General features: G+C 32.6%; 1 protein-coding gene across 1 annotated transcript; it reads right to left on the bottom strand.

Annotated features, from left to right (window-relative positions):
* Positions 1 to 1667: 1667 nt before the first annotated feature.
* Positions 1668 to 10256, bottom strand: LOC110611241. The gene is made up of 8 exons (XM_021751436.2): positions 9988 to 10256; positions 8200 to 8539; positions 8019 to 8088; positions 7822 to 7877; positions 7443 to 7518; positions 7299 to 7335; positions 2442 to 2556; positions 1668 to 2353 (listed from the first exon to the last, which is right to left on the bottom strand). The coding sequence occupies exons 2-8, from the start codon at positions 8493 to 8495 to the stop codon at positions 2113 to 2115; spliced, it is 891 nt and encodes a 296-aa protein (XP_021607128.1). The 5' UTR covers positions 8496 to 8539; positions 9988 to 10256; the 3' UTR covers positions 1668 to 2112.
* Between the last annotated feature and the right edge of the window lie 2662 nt (positions 10257 to 12918).

Genomic DNA, 12918 nt, shown 5'->3' on the forward strand with positions numbered 1-12918 from the left:
AACACTCTCGTGATACTCACATGGACATGGTCATGCATATTGAAGATAGACCATTTATATATTTCTCTTCTTTCGTTTTGGGGCAGTGTTGAATCCTTTTCAAAAGCTTTCATCTATGTCTTTTCTAGTGATAGCTGCTCATCATCATCATAATCATCTTCTCATCATCATCATCCACTCTTATCTCTCTTTGAAGATATATGTACATATCCATGTAATTGATGAGTTGTATGTATAGTTTTAGTAGTTTTCTCTCATTCTTAATCTTATTCATTTAGAAAGTTCAATATCGATACATATTAAATTTGGAGGAAGTATAATTTATTTCAAAAATTAATTTGAAAAAAAGATTACTTAAGTTCAATATCGATATATATTAAATTTGGAAAAGGTATAATTTATCTTAAAAATTAATTTGAGAGAAAAATTGTTTATAACTCATATAAGAGACACGTTATATTTTTACGATTGAATGTGAAATTTAACTATTAGAGCCGATGCAACCGGAAGGCATATGACCTAAAGAAGGGAATATAATGGGTGAGGAATCTCAAATAGGATTTGTAATAAAATTACATTGAGACACCAATAATGATAGGTGTGGGAGTGCCATTGGATAAAACATTAAAGGTTGAGTTGATAAGTTGCTTTTGTTTCACAAAGAAAGCAAAGACAGCATCCTTTTAGGCTTTCAATTAGGACATGTCACACATTTAGCTACCTATCTAGCTACCCATTTCTCTTGTCCCTACATTTTGCTGGATACCTCTCATTTCTGACAAACTTGTAAGTCCCCCCAAATAATAGGGAAAAGACTTTTTTTTTTCTTTTTTTAGGATTTTTTTTCACAATGTAACACAATTAATAAATTTATATTTTATTATATAGTGTTGAAAAATTTGATAAAAATTATAAAAATTGTCAAATTAAAATCACATGCTTAGAAACATGTTGAGGTGACATAAAATGTTGAATGTCTACTCAAAGGGCACATTGGATTCCTTTGCGAAGAGGGTGTTGTTTTTTCCCTTGGTCAATGTTGTCTATTCATTGTTTCTATTTATGTGAAGAGATCATCATAGTTCTGTATCACTCTGTTTGAAAATTATTAATTTATAAAAATTTAATTATTTTGATGATAAAATAAATATTTTTACTAATTTACATCTAAAAAATATTGACATATTAGATTTAACTGCAATCAAGATAAATGAACCTTCTAATTTGAAAGGTTGGGTTTGATTCTTTGGTTAGAATGAGCAATTTCTATAAAACTATATTAAACATTTTTTTAAAAGAAAAATGAATATTTTTATTTATTTAGAAGCTGTATTACAATAATTTACAACTAATTAGAAAGCAAACTTTAATTAATAGGTGATTTTTAAATTTTATAAATAAATTTTGATATTTATAAACAAACTGAATTATTTAAATATCAAATACAAATTTGATAAATTACTCTTAATCCTTAAATTACATAAGAAAAGACAAAAATTTTCATAAAGAAAGACTCATTTAATTCTATTAAGCTATTTATTAATGGGTATTGATGAAATTAGAAAATTATTTGCCGCTGCCAAATGAGTTGATTTTCATCAGCCTCATCCTTATGTCATAATTGGGAAATAAAATGATTTCATTTAAAATTGGGCAAATGATTGCAATTTTAGGGCTCAACCAAAAAGTCTCACTCACATTCATAAACTCCCTTAAAATTCAATGCCACTCCACTTTCCCAAATAAGAAAATTCTTAGGGAATTCAAGCTATAGTAGCTTGTGCACATTACTTCACAACCTGCTCCATTCCTAGTTTTGTTCAGTACTCAAGGTTTCATGAGCCCATCTCATTGTTGAATATTAGATCACAAACTTACCAAATTTATCTACAAAAACAAAAATTGGAAGAAAAAGAAAAGGCAAAAAATGCATTAGAGCCTAATGCTCTAGCGGAGAAAAATACAAGTCCCAGCAGAGAACACCACCCTTCCCTTTCTTTATAAGCCAAAAAAAAAGTGAAGGGATGGGGGCCTGGGGCTGGTGCTGGTGCTGGTGCTGGTGCTGGTGCTGGTGCTGGTGCTGGTGCTGGTGCTGGGGAAGGAACTACAATCTCAAAGTTCGTCATGCATAGGCTGACCTAATGGTACCTCCACCTTGCGAACAACATTGCCGTAAGCCTGACCAATATCCACACCATTTTCAACTCCTCTTGGCCTCATTTCACCTTGTCCAGCCATACCAGCCTTTATGGCAGCGGTGACAGTTCTCTGCAACTTAAGCAGCCCAATCCGCTTTGAAACCACATAAAGAACAGCAAAAGTAAACAAGAAAAATCCTACTGCAAGTATCACTCTGTCCAAATATAACCCCAAATTAGTTGTTCTCAAATAGATAATTTGAAATAAAGCAGAAATAAAAGCCCCTTTTTCTTCTGCAATACCTATCAAGAACATCCTGACGTTGCATTGTGGAAAGTAGATTTCGGGTCCGCATCAACAATGACCGATGGCCCTTATATTCACTTTCAGCCTTCCTTAATACACCTGTTGATTCCTCTGCAAAACCACCATAAAAATCTTAAGGGAATGCTTCTCTGATATCTAAACCATTCTTAGATAAGCGAAGTTATTTAATTCTCGAAACACAGAAATTAACACAAGTAATGAACTCTCACTACAGTTTTTGAAGCACCAAATGTGTTTTCAAAATCTGCCAAAGTAAGAAGAGGTCATGTAGCAGACCCAAAAAATATATATAAAAAAAAATTCAGAATACAATCAGAAGACGACAACCAAAAAAAAAAAATTCAAATTAGTGTACCACAGGTTTAATATGCTAGATCAAACAAAATCTGTATCCTTAATTACATCTAACATTCATCCACTGGAATTTTTCTAAAGAAATTTATGGGAAATAGTGTAGAATATGCTCTTGGAAACATGCAATGTATAACAGGATGACGTTGGAAACTGATCAACAAGTACCAAAAGGCAACAATTCTTGTAAGCTAAGAATTTCTGACAAATAGCTTCCATCTAACAGCAATCGACAGTGACTAAAGTTGTTTATCATAATAATGTTGCTTATTTTCCTTGCAGAAAAATCAATTGATCTGTTCAGATTTTAGAGTTGGTAACTCCATGCATTTCAACGACTATTTACAAAGATACAAGGACTTAAAATTTAGATTCCAGGGACACATAGCTGTGGAGATATACAACCTCTTTTAGTTTCCATTCAATTTTTATTATCAAACAATACAGATCCAGTCAAGGAAGACTAAATTTAGCTATTACTGTGATAATTTTTAATTGTAAAATTAAGATCTTTAGCTCAACTTTCTAGATCAATTATTAGAATTCTATTATTTAGGAATAGTTTACCTATTAGGCCTTTTCCTAGTTAGATTAAAATTCCTTTTTATTATTTTTTTTTAGGATTCCTAATCCTAGTACTAGTAGGACTAGTTATTACACTATAATATCCTGAAGAACGCTCAAAGGAGAAGAAGAAATAAACTCAAAATGCTATTGATTCTTAATTGTCAATATCAATACTAATAAGGTAGATGGTATATTCTAGAAGAATGAAGAAGATTTTCAGAAGGAATTCAGTTACAGCAAACATAGATCCATAGCTAAGCAAAGGGAGAAATTCTGTTGTTGAGGGAGCATGCACATGGACAGAATCAAAGGAGGCAGAAGAAACTAAGGGGAAAATTTTAGTTGAGAGGGCAGCATCTTTTTCAGGGAATTGTAATTTAGAAAGATTGTCCTTTCTCGTCCTGGGCTATTCTTTGCTCTATCAATATCTACATCAATTCGGTACCAGAGAGATTTGACCAAGATTGCTTAACCTCTCCCTCCACCGTGCGGCCATTTTCATCTTCCAAACGCTTTCAGCTGATAGGTTTTGTTGTTCTCTTGGAGTACAACAATGTGATTTACAACCAAGAATTGCTTGGCAATAGCTTCCCTAGTGAAACATAATCACTTTGTAACTAAAAAGTTAAGACAGCAGTAAAGCTTTCCTAGTGGAATATAACCATAATAAACTTAATATGAATGCAGCAGCTCCTGTCAAAAAAAGAAAAGTAGAGGCAGCAGCAGTTATTTGGGGCATAGCCACATAGCTCTGTCTTCAATGAGCCATTAGGCAGTATTAGCACCAAGACAGCTTCAAAACAACCTGACAAACTTCTTCACCTGAAGGCAGTTTAAATAACAGCTTGCTTTCATTATGGCCTTTGAAGATTGCATTGCATCTTTTCCTCAACTAGAGTCTATACAGGCTAGCTAAGATTCAAAGGTTACAAGCTGAAATTGGTAGAACTAGATGAGATGTTATTTGAAGAATGCAAAAAGGGGAATTGAATAATATCCTCTTGACTTATTTTACAAATATAAACTATCAAACTTTTAAAATCTATGAAAAGAGAGCTAGAAGCATATGGGAAGGAAAATATGTTTGACAAAAGAGCCAAATTTGCCCTTGAGCTATACGGCGGGACCAAAAATACCAAATTTTAGCTTTTGGTCCAAATTTATCCCTAGACTATCATTAAAAGGCCATAGAGAGTGTGGGTGACAATCTACTCAGTTTATTTTAATGATAGTTTAGGGGCAAATTTGGACAGAAATATAAACTTGGTATTTTTGGCCCCTGAGGCAAATTTGACCTTTTAGCCATATATATATAAACAAGAATATTGGAGAACTTTAGTTCAGCCACAAATAATTTCTAACTATTTGGATATGAGGCCAACTCAAATTTCCAGCTTCAAGAAAAAGGTGAGCTGCACCTCGAGAAACTTTGAGTTGGGCCAATAGGCTAAAACCAAAGCTGGAAGCTTCATTAAGAATACTTGAAGATGTATTACAACTTAGAAGGACGCAACAGAACAATTTTAAAATGAACCACTTGAGACTTCATAATACTGAATCCAAAATGATAAGAATGATGTGGGAAATCTAGAGCAACTTATTATTGAGAAAGAAGATGATGCTGAAGAATAAGAAAAGTTTGGGGAATATTTCCTGAAAGAAGAAAAACAGCCCATGGAGAAGACAATAGAAACTAAAAGTTTATCTAATTCTTTAGTTTATGGTGACATGAAGAGCCTTTCCACTAGTTGTGACCATAGTCACTTACCTAGTACAACTTGAAATGTGGTATGGGCATGGGTATGCATGTTAGGTGCAGACTTCATTGGTACACCAATTCGAAGTGCAACACTTAGCTTATTCACACCTCTTCTTATTCCTCTAGCAATGCAGACAATGATTTTTCTTCTTCCTTTGCTGACACATGCAAAGTCAAATAGTTCTCCTTTTTCAGGCTTTGCTGTTGAGAGAAACTTCTTTCCTGTATACTAGTCGCCTTTCTTTTTGATTTTACATGAAGCCCTTAGGTTGTGTCAAGTGAATGAGATTGTTTGATTTAGAGATCCAAATTGCATCCCGAGTGATTTGGGACCAGTGTTATTAAGGCGTGCCTAAGACACCATGCGCACAAGGCTCTAAGGTCTATGCCTATAGACTCTACGTAGGTGATCTTTAAAATGTGGACCAAGCATGCCTCAAGAGGCCCAGGTAACCTATTTAAGATGGCCTATTCCTATGCTGCCAAAACCTAATCACAAAACAAGTCTATCTTGCATGAAGGAGGAAGAAGGCACATCTGCTTCCGCATTCCACCTCCAGGTTTGTTTTGGTTTTCTTCCTTCTCTCTTTCTTCTTCTTATGCATCAACTGCTTCTTTCTTCTTTTCTTCTACCTCATCTGCTTCTTTCTTCTTCTATTCTTTCTCATCTGCTTCTTTCTCTCTTTCTTTCTTCCTTTCTTTTCCTCTTCTTATTTTTCTAGCATGGCAACTAGGTTATTGGCATGCTTTTCTTGCTCATCTAGTGCCTTTGATCTCAATGAAATGGAGGGCTTTTGTTAGTTTTATAACTGAGCACAAAAGCTGATTGTGGTAACGGAGACCTAATTTAGATCTAATTTACCTTATTAGTTACTTTTTTCTTTTTGCATGAAGTTCTTTTAGTTTTATTTTTCCATAAATTGAATAATAAACATAAGTTATCCTTATTTTGTCTACATAATTATGCATAATATATAAATTTTAATTTAAATTATTTTAAGTTATGTTTAGCAAGGTATTATAAGATTAAACATATAATGAAAATGAAAATTGCAATAGAACGAAAATTAAAATTAGTAGTTTGATATTGCATTTGAATGAATAATAAACATAACAAAATACAATTTACTAATATACGTAGTTTAGTTAAAAGTGATGATGCAATGCAGTTAAAAAAAAGTAATAAAATGAATAACACATATTTTTATATGTAATAAACATTCTAACAATTAATTTTATGGTGCTTGTTTTTAATGAATTCATTATAAAATTTATTTTAATTGATTTTTTTTTTTAAATTCTAGCACCTTGAATCACTCAGAGTGGCACATGTGCCTTGAAGCTGTGAAATCATTACCATCCAAGAAGGGTCACTTGTTCTCCAAATTGAACGATCTAGTGTTGTGCCTAAGGAGTAGAATAGTTTGCAAGTACATTAGTTAGTTACATAATAAGTTATGAGATTAATGTTGTATAAATAGCATTAACCAATTGTAATTGAGACATCAACTCTGTAAATACAACAATTATTTCCTCCTTGGTTCTCTACTTCTCTCTCTCCCCCCCTTTTTCTTCTTCTATTTCTTTGTTCTCCTACCTTTTCATCTTCATTTATGTGCCTTGGATCATGAGAATCAAGCTACATAGCATCTAGGTCATGGAAACTGGGGGAGGGGTACACAAATTTAATAATTATGGTCGTGACTATAGTTGTGCTTGGAGATGTGAAGGGAAAAAAAAATGAAGTTGATCGTTTCAATCTTATCATTAGCATCCAGCAAAATATGGTTGCTTGCATTTCTATTATTTTAGTAGCGATAATCATTGATAACCAAGAAATAAAAGAAATTAGAGTTTACTTCCTTTTTTCCCCTTGACTATTCTTTGTGTTCTACATCAAATATTGAATTAAAAACAATCTATCAACCTATCAAATTTAAACGACTAAATTGTCTAACAATTTTTGTACCTGGGAGAAAAAGATCACAAAGAGGTAAACTAGCTCTGGTTGTTATCTAGTTGAAGATTTCTTCACCTTAAATTTGATTATATATGAGAGCATAATTGGTTCTTTGGGTACACCTTTCAATTGTTAAACTAAATGAAAGTGAACGTTACCAAGCATTAACTAGCACAGGAATGGAAAACTACCTACCAAAAGTCATGAGTGTGCTAGCACTTCTTTCAACCTCCTGTAATAGAAATATGATAAGGGATAATATAAGCACCACAAGGAGATCTATCCCCAAGATTATGAATGGTAAATGCATCACATAAACAATAAGGGGGAGCAACTAACCTGAACCATTAGCTGACGAGTGCGGCGAAGGCTCTCGGTGATGCTTTCTGCTGCAGATGTCATCCCAGCCTTTGTTCTAAAAGACACTAAACTCATGCATCATATATGATAAAAAGAATAAATAAAACAAAAAAAGTAGGGCAACATAATATGATTTAAAAACTTTCTCAAAGAAAAATTACTGCCAAGTCTCTTTCCATTTTAAAATTTTCACATAAATTATCAGTATGCTTTGAGCCAAAACCAATTCCAACCCATCTAAACATTTACTCCTTGAGCTTCAACTAAGGGTATAAACATTAAATAATAACAAGAGAAAACTGGACATGTACACATATGCTAGATTAACCTCATTGAAAGCAATGAAGAAAATACATACTGCAAATTGCGTCTGCGGATTGTTGACTCTTCTCCACCACCCAATAGAAGTTCTCTCTACAGTAGAAACAATTTCAAAATAGTTCATGATTAGATATATAATGCACCCAAGCCACAACAATGTAGACCAAATTGCAACATTGATTAAACCAATTAATGGGTCATCAAACACACTAAGGCAAAATCAAGTTCTTTTACCTCTTCCTGAGCAGCTTTCCTCATGTTTGCCTTGGCTTGCAAATTAGCATTTCTTAAACTCAACCGCAGTCTAGTTTACAGAAAAGATTTAAGAAAAAAAAATTTTTTTAAAAAAAAAAGAAAAGAAAAGAGAAGAGATGAATTAGTAAAATATTAAACTAGCAATTCGAGGATTTGGTACTTTTGGCATTGGTTCTTCCATGATTCGAGTGACGCTTGCGCTGATTTCACTTCATCATCAGTAGGTAACTGAGGGGCAAGAAGATCAAGCTTAAATTGCAAAGACTGGAGCAAAGCCAAACCATCCTGTGCCAAGCCATTCAATCTGGGAAGAGAATTCTTCTCCTGGGTAGCTGCTACTTCTCCTCTCCTCGATTTGCCATATTCCTCAATTGCCCTGATATGTTCTTGCATTTTAGCATATGCTTCATCCCATTCCTTCTTCACCGTCTCCACTGCCTCCACTACCTTGTCCATTTGAGACCTTATTTGCCAAAGCTTGTAGAGAACCCTTGACTAATCTGTTTGGATGCCAGCAATATCAATGAAAATTGGGAATAGCAGTAGGAAAATATCCAATTTCAATAAATTAGGGTAGATTCTTGGGGCTCCTTGCCTTCTTCGATTCAATCTAAAGATTCTAAACAGCAGCAGTGATGGCTTCAAGGAACAACCAAATGTTGATGCCTAGAAGCCATAAGCATGGACCTTCTTGGTCCATTGATAGTTCATTGAAATCCCTAAATTCTCCAAATTTCCCAATCCCAACAAACGGGTAATATTTTGTAGTATTAAAGTGAAAGTGGTTAACTTTGTTTCTGAGAATCAAAGAAAAACCAGATACTCACACCTAATGCTCGTTGTGTTTCTAGTTCGGGTCCGGTTCAGGTAAGGGTCAGAGAAGGAGATGAGGTACTTCTATTATGTGGAAGCCAGAATGGGGAAGTGATATGAATAATGGAAGAGATGCAAGAGATGTTGTGAAGATGCCGGTGCTATACTGCAGCATACATTATTGGTATAGCACTGGTAGAGGAGATGGGGCTGGCGATCAGGGCTGTGTCAATCAGTGAGGTTGAAGGTGAACAGGGAGATGCTGATTTGGGTTATGTAGGACTGGTTCTGTGTTGATGGAGGTAGAGTGAGAAGCCGGTGTATGTTATGTTGTGGGGATGAATGAGATTAAAAATTATAATAACTTTTAATTTAGAAATTATTATTATAATAACTCTTTAATTTAATTTCTCAATTTTTCTTATTAAATTGCTCGTACAAAATATAGTGTCTACATTGCAGACTAATTGTGAACCACAACTGGCAATTTTAGTCCAGCCAATAAAATTGGAGACGGAAGCTGTGGTTGCGTATATAAGGTGATTGCTTGTGTTGTAGGGATGATACATGGTAGGGTACCCATGAAATTTTAAGAACCTATTTACAAATATACTAGCAAAACCCGTCCCAGACCCAGTTTATAAATTAGATTTCACTGCCTGTATCTGTCTCAAGCCCGTTTACCCTTTACATTACATGTTTACTACCCGAACCTACAGGAACCCGATAACCATAATCCAAAAAAAGAAAGGAATTTCACACAAAATCTCACATTAGCATTTCACTAATCTCACAAAAACAACTCTCAATTATCATTCACAATAGCCTATTTTAACAAATTTTCGACAAATCTCACAATTATAATCCTCAGAACATTTGCATAAATCTTAGCATTTCTACCAATTTTCAGGAATCATTAACGTTTCAATAAAGTTCATAAACCCATTTCAATAATCTCACAAAAACAACTCTCAATTCATTCACAATAGTCTTTATTTTCAACAAATTTAAAAATAAATTTCACAAATGCAACCCCAAGCACATTCAAATTAATCTTAACATTTCCACAAAATTCAGAAACCCACGTCAATAGATCTCACAAATCTGAAACCACAATCTCAAAACCCATTCAAACCTGCATTGACTGAGGACGTAGCGGCAAGGAGAAGCAACGGCGTGATTTAGGACGAGGACCAGCGGACGCAGCGACGAGACCAGAGGGAGCGGCGGAGGAGAGAGAAGAAGCGACCAGGACAGCGGACGCAGCAACGACGTTAACACCGTGAACAGCAGAGAGACTACACGCAGCTGTATCAAAGCGAGAGCTGGAACAGGGGAAGGGGAGGAAACGGGCGACTGTGCTGAGAGTTTAGAAAGAAATGTTAGAATGGGGTCTAAACTACATTTTACTGAATTCCAAAGGGGAAAGTTATTATTTAATTCTTGTGTAATACAACTTGTTACTTTGTTTTTTAATTTTAAAAAATATATTAAAATATATATAATGTTTTAAAAAAGTTATTAATTAAATTTTTTTATTAAGTATTATAAAAAATAAAAAAATATATAATATATAAAGAACTCATTTAGTAATAATTTTTATAAAATTGATGAATGAACTGATCATTGTTTTCATATAGTATTTCAAATATTAAAAATATAAAAAAATATATATATATTTTTTATGTGAAATCTTCATTTATTCGTTGATAATAATTTATATTTAAAAAATATTTTTTATAAAAATATTTTTTAAAGAGATAATTTATTTTTTATTATTTAATTTTAATTTAAAAAATAATATATTTATAAATTTATATATAAAATTTTAATAAAATATTTAAAAGATGAAAATAACATTTTTTATTATAAAAATATTTTTTGTTAATTAAATTTTTTAATATAAATATTAAAAAATATAAAAAATATATTTTACTCCATTTATTTGTAGAAAATAATTTATATTTAAAAAATATTTTTTAATAATATAACTTATTTTTTATTTTTTAATTTTAATTTAAAAATAAAATTTATTAATAAATTTATATATAAATATTTTAATAAAAATTTAAAAATATAAAAAATAACTTTATTACTTAAAAAGAGAAAATCATTTTTTAAAGTAAAATATTTCTTATTTATTAAATTTTTTGACTATGGACTGTGGATGGAGTTTAGCCTGATTTTTCACGTTGAAAAAACTGTTTGATGTGTTTATTTATAAATTTTATATCATAAAGGCCAATGACTTGAGAGATCAATAATATTATTCTTATACATTCTTGGTATATCGACTAAAAATTAAACCTTTTCAATCTGGTAAATTATTGTGCCGTAAAAGAAATTTAGATTATAAAATCATATACTATTAAAAGTTATAACCTGTTAAATTTATAATTTTGTTGTTTGAGAAATATCATTTATTATTCGATCTGATGTGTTTGTTGATATCATGTATATGTATATATCTATATCTTTCAAAGCCTAAGTTCCAAAATTTCTCTTATAATGGATAGGCTTATACAAAACTGGAAAACTTGGATCCTGAAAATTATGGACGAATCTTTTACTCATACAGTCGTACTACTTATGTTTCAATTTTCAATTTCTAAGCAAAACAAAATTAATGTATTACAAATATTAAAAAAATGAAAATAGAATGAAATTTTAAAATTTGTTATATAGTTAAAAAATATACAAATTATTTTTTATTTTTTTAAAACTTACTTTCTATAATTGACAGATGACAGCATGTTTTATGTTATTTTTTATAGAAAAATAAAAAAATACACTTTTCTTAGAAAATAGAAAATTAAAAAATGAACTATTTTTGTAACCAATTTTTAATAAAACACACGATTAAGAATTAATGTGGCCGGAAATAAAGCAGCACTGTAATTGATCAATCTGCAAAAAAGAAGTGTGAGGTAATTAGCGTTTATTGGCAGCCACCTCGAATTTTTTAAATAAATTTTTATTCAATTCAATTCGATATGTTTATTCGATTTAAACTAAATACTACTTACTTCTATACCGATCGCCATCCTCCATTACGCACCACAACCACAGTTGAGTTGACGACCTCCTGTATAATCAACTATTAATTAATGATATTTAGAGGACCTTCTTATTATCTGTTTGGTTGTTAGTTCATCAGCCGACAATTCGTCCTCAGCCAAAAATTCGTACACTGGCGCCATCCACGTTTCTCCTTCCTCAATGGAAAAAGACTCATCTTTATTGGTTGCCGGAATATGTAGCTCTTCGAACTAAAATGGGTGAGTTAAGTGTTATTTACTTGCAGCTGCCATTTTTGCCAGACGATCAGTTTTCTCATTGTCGCTTCTGGTTATTTGGTGAAGTTCACCGTCGTTCTGCCTATCTTTGATCCTTGCCACTAAGAAGCATACTTTTTCTTCATATTTGACAAGCTTAGATTCTCAGACTTTAAACTTTCTCTGATATTGATTAACAACTAATCATAAGTCACTAAAAATAATAGATTTCTATATACCTATTTTTGCGATAATTTTCAGTGCTATAATTACGATCTCATACTCGACTACGTTGTTAGTGATACTGAAGGCGAGTTTTGCTGCGTAACAAAACTTTATCCCAGTTTGTCTCTGTAGGAAGATTCTAATTTTAGAATCTACGGCTTCACAAGCACCGTCTACCCAGACTTTATATTCCTCAACGAGCAGTTCTGGGGTCTCCAGAGGTCGAGCCATCTCATGAAATCAGCTACCGTCTGGGCTTTCATCACATTTCTCAGGACATACCTGATATCTTATGTTGATAGCATTACTGCCTAAGTGGATAACCGCCTTGAAAATTCTGGCCAGTGGAGTACCTTTAATAGGGGATAGTTTATTCTTTCCACTATGATATGCGACTCAAAATAGGAACGCAACTTTATAGCAGACATTAAGACTGTGAACGCCAATTTCTCGAAGGAGGATAATTCAACTCCACTCCTTTCAAGACTTGGCTGGTGTAGTAAACTGGGATTTGCTTCCCTTTGTCCTCTCGAACGAGCACAAAGCTCATTATTTCTTGCGTGATA

Source organism: Manihot esculenta, chromosome 3, assembly GCF_001659605.2.
Source record: "Manihot esculenta cultivar AM560-2 chromosome 3, M.esculenta_v8, whole genome shotgun sequence".
Classification (NCBI taxonomy): domain Eukaryota; kingdom Viridiplantae; phylum Streptophyta; class Magnoliopsida; order Malpighiales; family Euphorbiaceae; genus Manihot; species Manihot esculenta.

Bases quoted from the DNA above. Each gene is read 5' to 3' on its own strand.
- LOC110611241 (XM_021751436.2), bottom strand. From the start codon at position 8,495: ATGGACAAGGTAGTGGAGGCAGTGGAGACGGTGAAGAAGGAATGGGAT. The intron at 7,878-8,018 runs GTAAAAGAACTT...TTTCTACTGTAG, and splicing joins GGAAAGCTGCTCAGGAAGAG to AGAGAACTTCTATTGGGTGG. The intron at 2,557-7,298 runs GTAGGTAGTTTT...GTGGTTTTGCAG, and splicing joins TAGCACACTCATGACTTTTG to AGGAATCAACAGGTGTATTA.